This window comes from Megascapheus bottae, chromosome 16 (genome assembly GCF_031878675.1).
Source record: "Megascapheus bottae isolate mThoBot1 chromosome 16, mThoBot2.hap1, whole genome shotgun sequence".
Lineage (NCBI taxonomy): Eukaryota > Metazoa > Chordata > Mammalia > Rodentia > Geomyidae > Megascapheus > Megascapheus bottae.
The window spans coordinates 39,964,100-39,981,236 of record NC_143524.1 but is presented as its reverse complement, the minus strand read 5'-3'; the positions used below and the strand labels follow the sequence as shown (position 1 = coordinate 39,981,236).

The window sequence follows — 17,137 nt, the reverse complement described above, 5'->3', positions numbered from 1 at the left end:
ATTCATGAACTTGCACATTTTCAAAAATAACATATCAATCTGCAATTTAAATTTTTTTAAAGAAAATATACCCTGAAAGTCCACAATGCATTGTGTCTCTTCTTTTATGCTTACGGTTTTGAAATTGTATGCAGTGACTTTACACTCATGTAATAAAAAGACAAGGCAATGGAAATAACAATGAATGCAGATTTTAATGGAAAGATAAACCAGTAGAGTTTTGCAAGAACTTTGATAGTAGGTCATAATTATTTGAGTGTTTAGAAAATGATAAACATGCATCTGGGAATTACATACTTACACAAATATTTACAAATATATGATTCACTAAATGTTCTAAAACAATTCCATTATCACTGTAGAATTGAGTTAGTAGAGGCTGAAAGAGAATATAAAATATTCACATAATTATATAGCAAGTGATAAAGTTAGAAGCATGAATCCCAAGAGACTGCCTATTTGTTCAGTAATTATGAAATAATAAAATTAAATTTAAAAGCCATAAAGTTCAACACATCAATGACTGAGGATATAACCAGTTTCTTTAGCCTTGTAAAAGTTAGCAAGTAATACTATCACATGGACTTTTTTATGCTTCAAGATATCTGTCTAGTACTAAAGTATTCTGAGAAGAAATAAACTTTTCCAGTACCATAAGAAGAAACAAATTCTAAATTAGGGTAAAAAGGGGGCCATCCATATTTCTTACCACCTATTTCAATTCACTGAAGTTTTAAATAATTTAAACAACAGATAGTGTTTTTGCAAATTCTTTGAGGTATTGTTGCAGTCATTATAGATAGGGAAAATTGGAATACTTATCTCAACTTAAAGTAGGGTCTATCAAATGAAACAAATCTCTGCCACCCATCATAATAATGATGTCTAGCTGGCAACGTCTTAGCATGAAGTAAATTCATTTCAAATAACATAGAAGATAAAGTATATGCTAAAAACCCTTAATTGAAATCTCTGAACAGTGCACAGATGGATTCTGGATATGTATACTAAGCTTTCTATAAAGTTTGAATGACTCTAAGAATTCATATGCAAAATATTTATGCAAAGAATTTTTACATCTTCAGGTTTTTAACATTTCAATTAATAAAACACCAAGCTAACTGAAACCTAGAGTATTGGATAATGCTGAAAAGACAGTGTCTGCTTCGGTCTTATGTTTACGTAAACTGGAATTCTAGTAATGGACTATGACTATTGGTGATAAAGCAGAGCTAGTCAAAGTAACCCACCATCTGATTGCTTATTTTATCAGCCCTGTTTTTAAACTATGACATGAGAAAATTGTAAACTACAGAGAGCAAACTTTTCTCAAATAGTAAATAATACTAAGAACATTAACTAACAAAAGTCAGACTCTTACCTCTTGAAACAAATGAGAATTTACTCATCTTTTGGTAGCAACACAAAGCCATAATGGATATATAGAGAGAGCTAGTTGTTTAATAATTATTGTTCTCCTTTGGGGATTAATCTCTAATGAAACTAAGGGCTCAACTATAATTCAAATCATCATGGAGCCTTTTTTAGGTTCTAGAGAGGATACTGAGCAATTCAATTCACGCAACACAACTGCTTCTCCAACATGTTACCAATTCTCAAGAGATCAATTTATGCTTGTATTTCTATCTAGGTGCATGCATACATCAATAGTCTTTCCTTAGTATTTCCTCAAGTGAATAATTAAACAAATTGTCTTACAGGTAAGTATTAGTTCAAGCTCCCTGTGAAGATTATGATTAAACAATAGTGCTAAATTTAGGAACAAATGCTTTAAGCATTCAATATGTGTTTGCTGTTCAGTGCTTTGTTTTTGTTGTGGCTTCTGTTGTTTGTAATGGCATCGTAGTAGTCAGCATTTTTTACTGTACTGTATTAGCCAGAAGTTAAAAAAATTATTTTTTAAGTACGTGTGCAAGGGAGTTGGCTTTTAACAAAGCAGAAAATGACTACAATGCATCTTGATTGATGTCACCCCTTTCAACATTCTCACCCATCCCTCCCCTCCCACCCTCTTGCTCACATTTCTTAATTTTATAGGATATATTGAATTCTTGACTGCGTTCTCCCCCATACTCCACACTCCAAAACTTTCAAGTACCTGCTTCCTGGTGTTCATTTTGTTGAACTTTGACTTTGCCTTTCTAAGGAATTACACTATTTGAGTTCTCCTTAAAAAGAATTTTTGTTATCTCTCAGTAGTCATTCAAAGGAGTTGCCATTCAACAAAACAGTTTATGGATACCAAGACAACTCAAGTAAATAATCTCATGATGCAATTACAATTGCTCAGAATATAAGAAAAATCAAAGACAAAAGTAATAGATCCAGAAGGATAGCAAAGTTTAGGGCATAAATCAATGAAATAGAAATAAAAATCTATACATAAAATCAATGAAACAAAAAGTTGTGTTTTTTTGAAAAAATTAGTAAAACGGACAGACCATTTGTGAGAATAACTAAAAAAAGAAGAGAAAATATTCCCATCAATATGATCAGAGATAACACAGGAAACATTACACAAACATTCAAGAAATTCAGATGATTATAAAGGACTAATTTCAAAACTTATACTCACAAAAGAAAGAAAATCTAGGGGCCGGGAGTTTGGCTTAGTGGTTAAAGTGCTTGCCTAGCATGCACGAAGACCCGGGTTCGATTCCTCGGTACCACATACATAGAAAAAAGCCAGAAGTGGTGCTGAGGCTCAAGTGGTAGAGCTCTAATCTTGAGAAAGTACAAGGACTGTGCTCAGGCCTTGAGCTCAAGCCCATGACAGGCAAAAAAAAAAAAAAAAAGAAAGAAAGAAAATCTAGCAGAAAGGGATAATTATTCAGAAACATTCAATCTGTGTGAATGAAACCAAGACTATATAAACCAGCTAAACAAGACAACAACACATAATCAAAGAGACACCAGGAAATGGAAAGACATTCTCTGTTCATGGATAGGTAGAATCAGTATTGTGAAAATGGCTTGTACTGCCAAAATTATATACATATTTAATGCTATCCCCATCAAAATCCCAATGATGTTCTTCACTGAGATAGACAAAACACTACAAAGATTCATATGGAACAATAAAAACTATAGCGTGCTCCCCCCACAAAATGCTAGACAAAAAAAGCAATGAGGACTGTATCACAATATGAGATTGCAAACTCTACTACTGAGCCATAATAAAAATAACCGTTTGGTATTGGCATAAAAATCGACCCGCAGATCAATGGAACAGATTATAAGACTCACATATAAAACTGCATACTTACAGTCATCTGCTCTTTGACAAAGGATTCAAAGACATAATAGTGGGGAAAAAAAAGTCTTCAACCATCGGTGTTGGAAAAACTGGGCAGCCATATGAAGAAAGTAGATCCCTGCTCGTCACCATGCACTAGTAGCAATTTAAAGTGAACCAAAACTTTCAACATCAGACCTGAAGTTCTGAAACTCCTGCAAGAGAATAGGAGAAAGAGTAGAACTTACAGGGTTAGGCAGGAACTTTCTGAATAGAGTGTGAGGGGTAGGAAGATAAGAGAGAGACTTGACGAGTGGGAATACAGTACATTAAAATAAAGTATCTCTACAGCTAAAGACAAAACTATTAATCGAGGAAGACAGCCAACCAACTGGGAAAATATTTTTTTTTTTGGTCGTGTGGCTTGAACTGTGGGACTGGGTGTTGTCCCTGAGCTCTTTAGCTCAAGCTTAGCACTCTACCACTGGTGCCACCATGCCACTTCGAGTTTTCTGGTGGTTAATTGGAGATTAGTGTCTCATGGACTTTTGTGCCTGGGCTGGCTTTGAACTGCTGGACAATGTGTTTCTTTCTTGCTAAGACAAATCCAGGAAAGGCACTTGCAATTCTTCCTAGTTTCAAAAACTCCTAATTCATTGCTGTGTCCATTGGCACGGAGGTTCTGGTACTTACCAAATTCCCCTCCCAACAGTCTTCCTTCTTTTATTTTTTGTCAGGGTGATGTATAGAGGGGTTACAGTTACATCGTAAGGTAGTGAGTACATCTTCTTTTTTCATTTTATTCTTTATTATTGAAGTAATATATAGAGGGGTTATAATTCATTCACCAGATAGTAGGTGCATTACTTCTCACACATTGATTCCCCCTCTTATGTTTTTGTCCCCATTTCCTTCCCCTGCCCCCTACCAGTCATCTTTCTTCTTAGTGCTAGCACTTTTCTTTTTTGTTCTTACAAGGGCTTCCCCTCCTCCTCCTCTTCCTCCTCCTCCTGTTTCTCCTCCTCTTCCTCCTTCTCCTCCTGCTCTTCTTCCTCTTCTTCTTCTTCTTCTTCTTCTTCTTCTTCTTCTTCTTCTTCTTCTTCTTCTTCTTCTTCTTCTATCTTTGTCTTTTTCTTCTTCCTCCTCACTTTTCTCCTCCTCATCCCCTTTTCCTCCTCCTACTCCTCCTCCTGCTCCTCTTCCTCCTCCTCCTCCCACTCCCTATCTTCTCCTCTCCCCTCTCCTCCCTCCTAATTTCCTGATCAGATCTCTAACTTCCAGATTGCAGGGAAGCTCATCTCCTGTTGGGAGCCAGAGTGGAAACAAACTGTACTTTGATTTGCATCAGATAATTGCTTTATTGTCTTATTGTTTTTTGGCCTTGTTCTGTTCAATTGATCTGAGATTTACCATATGAATGTAACCCCCAACAGTTCCCTGATTTACCATCTGGATGTAACACCAGGAAGTTCCCTGGTTTTAAGAAGGGATATAAGCCTTGAGTTGAAAATAAACTGGGCTGTGGTGTTTACCTGGGCTGCAGACCTCCCAGACCCCATCTGTTTGTCTCTTTTCTATTTTTTCCAGTCCCTGCTCCCTATTTCAGGAAATCCAATTTGCTGTCAGCAGGCCCCAGCAATCTCCCAGTCAGAACTGCTGACTCTATCAGCTTGCAATTGGCAGGAGGGGGGTGGACTTCATTCTCTCAGTAGGCTGGGTGGATATTATTTTTTCGTGTGTGTGTGTGTGTGTGTGTGTGTGTGTGTGTGTGTGTCTGTGTGTGTGTGTGTGTGTGTGCATGCACACTATTGTAATCATTTCTCAAGTATTTTCTGGTCCTTCAAGACCACCATTTTTTCAATTTTCTGGCTAGGAAGTGTAACACTTTTATTTATGGACCCTTCTGATGGAGCTTGGATGGAGGCTCCCTGTTGTACTTTCAGAGGACAAGGAAACTCATGAGACCCTCTCCTTTATTTTTCCTCAAGCCTTGAAATCCATATTTATTTTCCATCTAGAGATTCATATCTTCCTCTTAATAGTAAGAGGTGGAAGGTATAATTAAGGTACGAGAAGTAATGTACCCACTATGTGACAAATGTAACTGTAACCTCTCTATACCTTACCCTGACAATAAAATAAAATGAACATAAAATAATAAAAAAGTGATAAGAGGTAGGTTCTGAGAGAAGTTAGGCTACTTTTTCATCAATGGAACCAAATCTAGGCCTTTAACCATTTAGACACTTTTATATGGCTTCTTATTCATTTATTTCAGAAATTGAGGGACTGTGCATGAGTTTGGCAGGCTCACATGAAAACACTCTACAGACACTTATAATAGGAATGGTTTGCTAGACAGGAATGTATCAGAGATAAAGACCCAAGAGGTTTACTCTTTGTCCCATCCTTTCTATGCCCGACTTTCTGTCCCCAAAACAGATAAACTTCCAAAGAAGACAAAAGGTACAGAAAACCAAAAAAAAAAAAAAAACTAACAAAGAAAAATGTCTCTCCTTTTACTTCTTGGAGTTCATTTCAATAAACATCATTTTCATATGATCATATGTGCATAGCTATTGAACCTTTCTTATCCTCTCCTAAGAATATCCACCTTCGGCCTCACCGTGTGAATGTCTAGAGACCAGTATAGTTTATCGTGTGCAAGTGAATTTTTTTTGTGTTTTACCATAAAGTGTGTTTACTTTTAGATTTCTAGTCACATTCCAGTTACCACAAGTGAGGGAACCAAGCCACCTATGTTTCTCGAGGTTTGGCATGCTTCAGTTAATTTTTTTCCAAGTTTTTCCATTGCCTTGCAGGTCATATAGTACCGACTTATACTCACTATGCACTATGTTGAAAATGAACTATATACATTGTATGTGGGGATGAGAGGGAACAACTACCATAGAGAGAGAGAGAACGGGTAACATTGTCCAAAAAGAAATGTACTCTTTACCTGACCTAAGTAACTTCACCCTTCTGTACATCACCTTTACAATAATAATACATGTGTATGTATATATGTGTATTGAAAAAGCCATAGGAGTCAAAAGTTCTCGAACAGCTTATCCCTCCAGCCTTCCACAAGGATGCTCACCCTTAAAGACGCAATAACTAGGAGCATATTTGGGTTTGAACTTCTACTTCATCTTCAGGTTTATTACTTGAATCTTCTGTAGAGCAAGCATGGGATAGAATGTAGTAGGAATATGATGTGGATTACTTGGGTTAACACCTATACGATACCCAGAAGAGTACCTGGAACGAAGTCAGCAAGCTCACCTTGTCCACTGCTGTTACTACTATCCTTACCAGGCTCCCACTACTATTACTAACATTTGGTCATTAGATCTAACTGTTGGAACATTCAGATATATAATGGGGTCAATATTTGGTAAGATGCCTTACACATCTGTTAGTAAACTTTAAAGACAAGTCATCATGAGCCTTTTATGTGCTATTTCACCTCAAAATTCTCCTGCTATAAGGGTCCTCAATAAACAAGAATAAATCAAGAGAAATGTTTCAGCCACAGTCAGCTTTCATTTATTATGTTACTATCCCTTGCATCACGTATTATTCTACTATAATATATTGCTTATTTATTATGTCTCTTTTTGGCAATACTTGAGATTGGAGTTGGACATTGCACTTGGTAGGCCTACCAGGACTTCAGTGAAGTCTGGAGAAGTTCTTCACCTGGGCTAGCATTGATCTGTGTGTGATTCTTCAATCTTCACCTCTCGAAGAGGGGTGTAGGTTAACTAACCACATTCCCCCCTTTTATTATTGTGTTCATGATATTTCTATTTATGTATGTAAGCATCTTTCTCTATTTATCTATGTAGACAAATGCATTTTCAATATTGGTGGTCAACCCAGGGCTTTATGAAGGCTCGGCAAGTGCTTTACCACGGAGATAGATCCTCATTCTCTTTAGAGGATAGTACCTCTATACTAAGTCCTACAAAATAACAGCTATCACCAAGACACTATTTTCCTCCCAAGTTCTCTCTTCAGAGCCCCCTTAATCTCATTATTCCTGAGGCTGTAGATGAGGGGGTTCAACATGGGGATCACCACCATGTAGAACACAGATATCACCTTGTTCTGGTCAGTGGAGTACATAGACTTGGGGAGCACATGGATGAATGTAACTGTCCCATAGAACAGAGTGACAGCGGTGAGGTGGGAGGTGCAGGTGGAGAAGGCCTTCTGGCGACCCTCGGTAGAGCGCATCTTCAGGATGGTGATGAGGATGTAGCTGTAGGACATGGCTATGACAATCACTGTGAACACAATGATGGCACCAGCCGTAAATGAGGGAACTACGGCAGAGACACTGACATCAGAACAAGAGAGCTCCACTAAAGGAGAAAAATCACAGAAAAAATGATTGATCTTATTTGTTCCACAGAAGAATAAAGAATAGAAGCATAAATTAAAAGAGCAAATGTTAAGAAAACCACCAAGATAAGCAACTAATACTAACAGAACACAGACTTGTGTGGACATTTTGGTTGAATACAGCAGTGGGTTGCAGATGGCCATAAAGCGATCATAGGCCATGGAAGCCAGAAGGAAGCATTCAATTGACCCAAAGAAAACAACGGAATCAAGCTGGATGGCACAACCAAGATAGGAGATTGTATTTCTCTCCACCACAAAGTTGACCAGCATGTTGGGTGTGACAGAAGAAGAGTAGCCCATGTCAGCAAAAGCTAAATGGCTGAGGAAAAAGTACATGGGGTGGTGGAGCTGAGTGGAGACTCTGATGAGCAGGATTGTGCAGAGATTTCCACATATGGTCACCAGGTAGATGCAGAGGATGATGATGAAGAGGAAGACTCGAAGGACTGGATCACGTGTTAAGCCCAACAGAATGAACTCTGTCAGTGAGGTGTAGTTCCCAGCACCCAGGGAATCCATCAGACAATAGAGCTTCTGCCAAAATAAATCCAGAATGAAAAAAATCTCATGAAATTTTATACATAAAATAATGATATCATTTTCTTTAACAAATATGGAATGTTATTAAAAACAAAGACATTCATGTACTTGCACATTTTCGAAAATAACTATATATCAATCTGCAATTTAAATTTTTTTAAAGAAAATATACCCTGAAAGTCCACAATGCATTGTGTCTCTTCTTTTATGCTTACGGTTTTGAAATTGTATGCAGTGACTTTACACTCATGTAATAAAAAGACAAGGCAATGGAAATAACAATGAATGCAGATTTTAATGGAAAGATAAACCAGTAGAGTTTTGCAAGAACTTTGATAGTAGGTCATAATTATTTGAGTGTTTAGAAAATGATAAACATGCATCTGGGAATTACATACTTACACAAATATTTACAAATATATGATTCACTAAATGTTCTCAAACATTAATTCCATTATCACTGTAGAATTGAGTTAGTAGAGGCTGAAAGAGAATATAAAATATTCACATAATTATATAGCAAGTGATAAAGTTAGAAGCATGAATCCCAAGAGACTGCCTATTTGTTCAGTAATTATGAAATAATAAAATTAAATTTAAAAGCCATAAAGTTCAACACATCAATGACTGAGGATATAACCAGTTTCTTTAGCCTTGTAAAAGTTAGCAAGTAATACTATCACATGGACTTTTTTATGCTTCAAGATATCTGTCTAGTACTAAAGTATACTGAGAAGAAATAAACTTTTCCAGTACCATAAGAAGAAACAAATTCTAAATTAGGGTAAAAAGGAGGCCATCCATATTTCTTACCACCTATTTCAATTCACTGGAGTTTTAAATAATTTAAACAACAGATAGTGTTTTTGCAAATTCTTTGAGGTATTGTTGAAGTCATTATAGATAGGGAAAATTTAAATACTTATCTCAACTTAAAGTAGAGTCTATCAAATGAAACAAATCTCTGCCACCCATCATAATAATGATGTCTAACAGGCAACGTCTTAGCATGAATTAAACTCATTTCAAATAACATAGAAGATAAAGTATATGCTAAAAACCCTTAATTGAAATCTCTGAACAGTGCACAGATGGATTCTGGATATGTATACTAAGCTTTCTATAAAGTTTGAATGACTCTAAGAATTCATATGCAAAATATTTATGCAAAGAATTTTTACATCTTCAGGTTTTTAACATTTCAATTAACAAAACCCCAAGCTAACTGAAACCTAGCATATTGTTTTAGTACCAAATTTGGATAATGCTGAAAAGACAGTGTCTGCTTTGGTCTTATGTTTACGTAAACAGGAATTCTAGTAAAGGACTATGACTATTGGTGTGTAAAGCAGAGCTAGTCAAAGTAACCCACCATCTGATTGCTTGATTTTATCAGCCCTGTTTTCAAACTATGACATGAGAAAATTGTAAACTACAGAGAGCAAACTTTTCTCAAATAGTAAATAATACTAAGAACATTAACTAACAAAAGTCAGACTCTTACCTCTTGAAACAAATGAGAATTTACTCATCTTTTGGTAGCAACACAAAGCCATAATGGATATATAGAGAGAGCTAGTTGTTTAATAATTATTGTTCTCCTTTGGGGATTAATCTCTAATGAAACTAAGGGCTCAACTATAATTCAAATCATCATGGAGCCTTTCTTAGGTTCTGGAGAGGATACTGAGCAATTCAATTCACACAACACAACTGCTTCTCCAACATGTTACCAATTCTCAAGAGATCAATTTATGCTTGTGTTTCTTATCTAGGTGTGCATGCATACATCAATAGTCTTTCCTTAGTATTTCCTCAATAAAAGAATTAAACAAATGGTCTTACAGGTAAGTATTAGTTCAAGTTCTCTGTGAAGATTATGATTAAACAATAGTGCTAAATTTAGGAACAAATGCTTTAAGCATTCAATATGTGTTTGCTGTTCAGTACTTTGTTTTTGTTGTGGCTTCTGTTGTTTGTAATGGCATCCTAGTAGTCAGCATTTTTTACTGTACTGTATTAGCCAGAAGTTAAAAAAATTATTTTTTAAGTAGGTGTGCAAGGGAGTTGGCTTTTAACAAAGCAGAAAATGACTACAATGCATCTTGATTGATGTCACCCCTTTCAACATTCTCACCCACCCCTCCCCTCCCACCCTCCTGCTCATACTTCTTAATTTTATAGGATATCTACTGAATTTTTGACTGCATTCTCCCTCATTCTCCACTTCTTGGCTATCCTTTTTCCCTCGACTTCACTCCAAAACTTTCAAGTACCTGCTTCCTGGTGTTCATATTGTTGAACTTTGACTTTTGCCTTTCTAAGGAATTATACTATTTGAGTTCTCCTTAAAAAGAATTTTTGTTATCTCTCAGTAGTCGTACAAAGGAGTTGCCATTCAACAAAACAGTTTATGGATACCAAGACAACTCAAGTAAATAATCTCATGATGCAATTACAATTGCTCAGAAAATAAGAAAAATTAAAGACAAAAGTAATAGATGCAGAAGTATAGCAAAGTTTAGGGCATAAATCAATGAAATAGAAATAAAAATCTGTACATAAAATCAATGAAACAAAAAGTTGTGTTTTTTTAAAAAAATTAGTAAAATGGACAGACCATTTGTGAGAATAACTAAAAACAGAAGAGAAAATATTCCCATCAATATGATCAGAGATAACACAGGAAACATTACACAAACATTCAAGAAATTCAGATGATTATAAAGTACTAATTTCAAAACTTATACTCACAAAAGAAAGAAATCCAGCAGAAAGGGATGATTATTTAGAAACATTCAATCTGTGTGAATGAAACCAAGACTATACAAACCAGCTAAACAAGACAACAACACATAATCAAAGAGACACCAGGAAATGGAAAGACATTCTCTGTTCATGGATAGGTAGAATCAGTATTGTGAAAATGGCCTGTACTGCCAAAAATTATATACATATTCAATGCTATCCCCATCAAAATCCCAATGATGTTCTTCACTGAGATAGACAAAACACTACAAAGATTCATATGGAACAATAAAAACCATAGCGTGCTCCCCCCCCAAAATGCTAGACAAAAAAAACAATGAGGACTGTATCACAATATGAGATCGCAAACTCCACTACTGAGCTGTAATAAAAATAACTGCTTGGTATTGGCATAAAAATCGACCCGCAGATCAATGGAACAGATTATAAGACTCACATATAAAACTGCATACTTACAGTCATCTGCTCTTTGACAAAGGATTCAAAGACATAATAGTGGGAAAAAAAAAAGTCTTCAACCATCGGTGTTGGAAAAACTGGGCAGCCATATGAAGAAAGTAGATCCCTGCTCGTCACCATACACTAGTAGCAATTTAAAGTGAACCAAAACTTTCAACATCAGACCTGAAGTTCTGAAACTCCTGCAAGAGAATAGGAGAAAGAGTAGAACTTACAGGGTTAGGCAGGAACTTCCTGAATAGAGTGTGAGGGGTAGGAAGATAAGAGAGAGACTTGACGAGTGGGAATACCGTACATTAAAATAAAGTATCTCTACAGCTAAAGACAAAATTATTAATCGAGGAAGACAGCCAACCAACTGGGAAAAGATTTTTTTTTTCGGTCTGTGGCTTGAACTCTGGGACTGGGTGTTGTCCCTGAGCTCTTTAGGTCAAGCTTAGCACTCTACCACTGGCGCCACCGTGCCACTTCCAGTTTCCTGGTGGTTAACTGGAGATTAATTGGACTTTTGTGCCTGGGCTGGCTTTGAACTGCTGGACAGTGTGTTTCTTTCTTGCTAAGACAAATCCAGGAAAGGCACTTGCAATTCTTCCTAGTTTCAAAAACTCCTAATTCATTGCTGTGTCCATTGGCATGGAGGTTCTGGTACTTACCAAATTCCCCTCCCAACAGACTTCCTTCTTTTATTTTTTGTGAGGGTGATGTATAGAGGGGTTACAGTTACATCGTAAGGTAGTGAGGACATCACTTCTTTTTTCATTTTATTTTTTATTATTGAAGTAATATATAGAGGGGTTATAATTCATTCACCAGATCGTTGGTGCATTACTTCTCACACATTGATTCCCCCTCTTATGTTTTTGTCCCCATTCCCTTCCCCTGCCCCCTCCCAGTCATCTTTCTTCTTAGTGGTAGCACTTTTCTTTTTTGTTCTTACAAGGGCTTCCCCTCCTCCTCCTCCTCCTGCTCCTCCTCCTCCTCCTCCTCTTCCTCCTTCTCCTCCTCGTGCTCTTCTTCTTCTTCTTCTTCTTCTTCTTCTTCTTCTTCTTCTTCTTCTTCTTCTTCTTCTTCTTCTTCTTCTTCTTCTTCTTCTTCTATCTTTGTCTTTTTCTTCTTCCTCCTCCCTTTTCTCCTCCTCATCCCCTTTTTCCTCTTGCTGCTCCTCCTCCTGCTCCTCTTTCTCCTCCTCCTCCCACTCCCTATCTTCTCCTCTCCCCTCTCCTCCCTCCTAGTTTCCTGATCAGATCTCTAACTTCCAGATTGCAGGGAAGCTCATCTCCTGTTGGGAGCCAGAGTGGAATAAACTGTACTTTGATTTGCATCAGATAATTGCTTTATTGTCTTATTGTTTTTTGGCCTTGTTCTGTTCAATTGATCTGAGATTTACCATATGAATGTAACCCCCAACAGTTCCCTGATTTACCATCTGGATGTAACACCAGGAAGTTCCTTGGTTTCAAGAAGGGATATAAGCCTTGAGTTGAAAATAAACAGGGCTGCAGTCTTTACCTGGGCTGCAGACCTCCCGGACCCCATCTGTTTGTCTCTTTTCTATTTTTTCCAGTCCCTGCCCCCTATTTCAGGAATCCCAATTTGCTGCCAGCAGGCCCCAGCAATCTCCCAGTCAGAACTGTTGACTCTAGTCAGGCTGGGAATTGGCAGGAGGTGGGGTGGACTTCATTCTCTCAGTAGACTCCAAAGAAATTTGGGAAAGTGGGTTGGTATTATTTTTTCGTGTGCGTGTGTGTGTGTGTGTGTGTGTGTGTGTGTGTGTGTGTGCATGCACACTCTTGTAATCATTTCAATTTTCATTTCAATTTTCTGGCTAGGAAGTGTAACACTTTTATTTATGGACCCTTCTGATAGAGCTTGGATGGAGGCTCTCTGTTGTACTTTCAGAGGACAAGGAAACTCATGGGACCCTCTCCTTTGTTTTTCCTCAAGTCTTGAAATCCATATGTGTTTGGCTTCCTCATATCTTTAAAATCTTATACTTCTTTTCCATCTAGAGATTCATATCTTCCTTTGAATAGTAAGAGGTAGAAGATGCAATTAAGGTGTGAGAAGTAATGTACCCACTACCTGACAAATGTAACTGTAACCACTCTATACCTTACCCTGGCAATAAAATAACATAAACATAAAATAATAAAAAAGTAATAAGAGGTAGGTTCTGAGAGAAGTTACATTACTTTTTCATCAATGGAAGCAAATCTAGGCCTTTAACCATTTAGACACAGTTATATGGCTTCTTATTCATTTATTTCAGAAATTGAGGGACTGTGCATGAGTTTGGCAGGCTCACATGAAGACACCCTACAGACACCTATAATAGGAATGGTTTTCTAGACAGGAATGTATCAGAGATAAAGACCCTAGAGGTTCACTCTTTGTCCCATCCTTTCTATGCCCGACTTTCTGTCCCCAAAACAGATAAACTTCCAAAGAAGACAAAAGGAACAGAAAACAAACAAACAAAAAAACTAACAAAGGAAAAATGTCTGTCCTTTCCACTTCTTGGAGTTCATTTCAATAAACATCATTTTCATATGATCATATGTGCATAGCTATTGAACCTTCCTGATCCTCTCCTAAGAATATCCACCTTCAGGCTCACCATGTGAATGTCTAGACACCAGTATAGTTTATCGTGTGCAAGTGTATTTTTTTGTATTTTACCATCAAGTGTGTTTACTTGTAGATTTCTAGTCACATTCTAGTTACCACAAGTGAGGGAAACCAAGTGACCTATGTTTCTCGAGGTTTGGCATGCTTCAGTGAATAATTTCTTTGCAAGTTTTTCCATTGCCTTGCAGGTCATATAGTACCAGACTTATATTCACTATGCACCACTCTGTTGAAAATGAACTATATACATTGTATGTGGGGATGAGAGGGAACAACTACCATAAAGAGAGAGAGAACGGGTAACATTGTCCAAAAAGAAATGTACTCTTTACCTGACCTAAGTAACTTCACCCTTCTGTACATCACCTTTACAATAATAATACATGTGTATGTGTACATGTGTATTGAAAAAGCCAGAGTGGTCAAAAGTTCTCAAACAGCTTATCCCTCCAGCCCTCCACAAGGATGCACACCTTAAAGACGCAATAACGAGGAGCATATTTGGGTTTGAACTTCTACTTCATCTTCAGGTTTATCACTTGAATCTTCTGTAGAGCAAGCATGGGATAGAATGTAGTAGGAATATGATGTGGATTACTTGGGTTAACACCTATATGATACCCAGAAGAGTACCTGGAACGAAGTCAGCAAGCTCACCCTGTCCACTGCTGTTACTACTATCCTTACCAGGCTCCCACTACTATTACTAACATTTGGTCATTAGATCTAACTCTTGAAACATTCAAATATGTAATGGGGTCAATATTTGGTAAGATGCCTTACACATCTGTTAGTAAACTTTAAAGACAAGTCATCATGAGCCTTTTATGTGCTATTTCACCTCAAAATTCTCCTGCTATAAGGGTCCTCAATAAACAAGAATAAATCAAGAGAAATGTTTCAGCCACAGTCAGTTTCCATTTATTATGTTACTATCCCTTGCATCACATATTATGCTACTATAATATGTTGCTTATTTATTATGTCTCCTTTTTGGCAATACTTGGGATTGGAGTTGGACATTGCACTTGGTAGGCCTATCAAGACTTCAATGAAGTCTGGAGAAGTTCTTCACCTGGGCTAGCATTGATCTGTGATTCTTCAATCTTCACCTCTCAAATAGGGGTATAGGTTAACTAACCACATTTCCCCCTTTATTATTGTGTTCATGATATGTCTATTTATGTATGTAAGCATCTTTCTCTATCTATGTAGACAAATGCATTTTCAATATTGGTGGTCAACCCAGGGCTTTATGAACGCTCGGCAAGTGCTTTACCACAGAGATAGACCCTCATTCTCTTTAGATGATATTGCCTGTATAATAAGTCCTACAAAATAACAGCTATCACTAAGACACTATTTTCCTCCCAAGTTCTCTCTTCAGAGCCCCCTTAATCTCATTATTCCTGAGGCTGTAGATGAGGGGGTTCAACATGGGGATCACCACCATGTAGAACACAGATATCACCTTGTTCTGGTCAGTGGAGTAGCTGGATTTGGGCAGCACATAGATGAATGTAATGGTCCCATAGAACAGAGTAACGGCTGTGAGGTGGGAGGTGCAGGTGGAGAAGGCCTTGTGGCGACCCTCAGTGGAGCGCATCTTCAGGATGGTGATGAGGATGTAGCTGTAGGACACGGCTATCACAATCAATGTGATCACAATGATGGCACCAGCTGTAAATGAGGGAACCACGGCAGAGACACTGACATCAGAACAAGAGAGCTCCACTAAAGGAGCAAAATCACAGAAAAAATGATTGATCTTATTTGTTCCACAGAAGAATAAAGAATAGAAGCATAAGTTAAAAGAGCAAGTGTTAAGAAAACCACCAAGATAAGCAACTAATACTAATAGAACACAGACTCTTGTGGACATTTTGGTTGAATACAGCAGTGGGTTACAAATGGCCATAAAGCGATCATAGGCCATGGAAGCCAGAAGGAAGCACTCAGATGACCCAAAGAAAACAACTGAACCAAGCTGGATGGCACAACCAAGATAGGAGATTGTATTTCTCTCCACCACAAAGTTGACCAGCATGTTGGGTGTGACAGAAGAAGAGTAGCCCATGTCAGCAAAAGCTAAATGGCTGAGGAAAAAGTACATGGGGTGGTGGAGCTGAGTGGAGACTCTGATGAGCAGGATTGTGCAGAGATTTCCACATATGGTCACCAGGTAGATGCAGAGGATGATGATGAAGAGGAAGACTCGAAGGACTGGATCATGTGTTAAGCCCAACAGAATGAACTCTGTCAATGAGGTGTGGTTCCTAAACACTAGGGAATCCATCAGACAATAGAGCTGCTGCCAAACAAATCCAGGATGAAAAAAATCTCATGAAACTTTTATACATAAAATAATGATATCATTTTCTTTAATAAATATGGAATGTTATTAAAAACAAAGACATTCAAGAACTTGCACATTTTTGAAAATAATATATCAATCTTCAATTTAAAATTTTTAAAGAAAATATACCCTGAAAATTCCACAATGCATTGTGTCTCTTCTTTTATGCTTATGGTTTTGAAATTGTATGCAGTGACTTTACACTCATGTAATAAAACGACAAGGCAATGGAAATAACAATGAATGCAGATTTTAATGGAAAGATAAACCAGTAGAATTTAGCAAGAACTTTGATAGTAGGTCATAATTATTTGAGTGTTTAGAAAATGATAAACATGCATCTGGGAATTACATACTTACACAAATATTTACAAATATATGATTCACTAAATGTTCTAAAGCATTAATTCCATTATCACTGTAGAATTGAGTTAGTAGAGGCTGAAAGAGAATATAAAATATTCACATGATTATATAGCAAGTGATAAAGTTAGAAGCATGAAGCCCAAGAGACTGCCTATTTGTTCAGTAATTATGGACTTTTTTATGCTTCAAGATATCTGTCTAATACTAAAGTATACTGAGAAGAAATAAACTTTTCCAGTACCATAAGAAGAAACAAATTCTAAATTAGGGTAAAAAGGAGGCCATCCATATTTCTTACCACCTATTTCACTGGAGTTTTAAATAATTTAAACGAGAGATAGTGTTTT

The 17,137-nt window shown here is 37.1% G+C and overlaps 2 protein-coding genes across 2 annotated transcripts; both read right to left on the bottom strand.

Moving 5' to 3' along the window:
• Window positions 1-7,243: 7,243 nt before the first annotated feature.
• Window positions 7,244-8,191, bottom strand: LOC150053253 (olfactory receptor 5P6-like). The gene has a single exon (XM_090349002.1). It carries the CDS (start codon window positions 8,189-8,191, stop codon window positions 7,244-7,246), a length of 948 nt encoding a protein of 315 aa, XP_090205128.1.
• A 7,228-nt stretch (window positions 8,192-15,419) lies between these two features.
• LOC150053252 (olfactory receptor 5P6) lies at window positions 15,420-16,364 on the bottom strand. Its single transcript, XM_090349001.1, has one exon. The coding sequence runs from the start codon at window positions 16,362-16,364 to the stop codon at window positions 15,420-15,422; it is 945 nt and encodes a 314-aa protein (XP_090205127.1).
• Between the last annotated feature and the right edge of the window lie 773 nt (window positions 16,365-17,137).

Bases quoted from the DNA above. Each gene is read 5' to 3' on its own strand.
- LOC150053253 (XM_090349002.1), bottom strand. From the start codon at position 8,191: ATGGATTCCCTGGGTGCTGGGAACTACACCTCACTGACAGAGTTCATT.
- LOC150053252 (XM_090349001.1), bottom strand. From the start codon at position 16,364: ATGGATTCCCTAGTGTTTAGGAACCACACCTCATTGACAGAGTTCATT.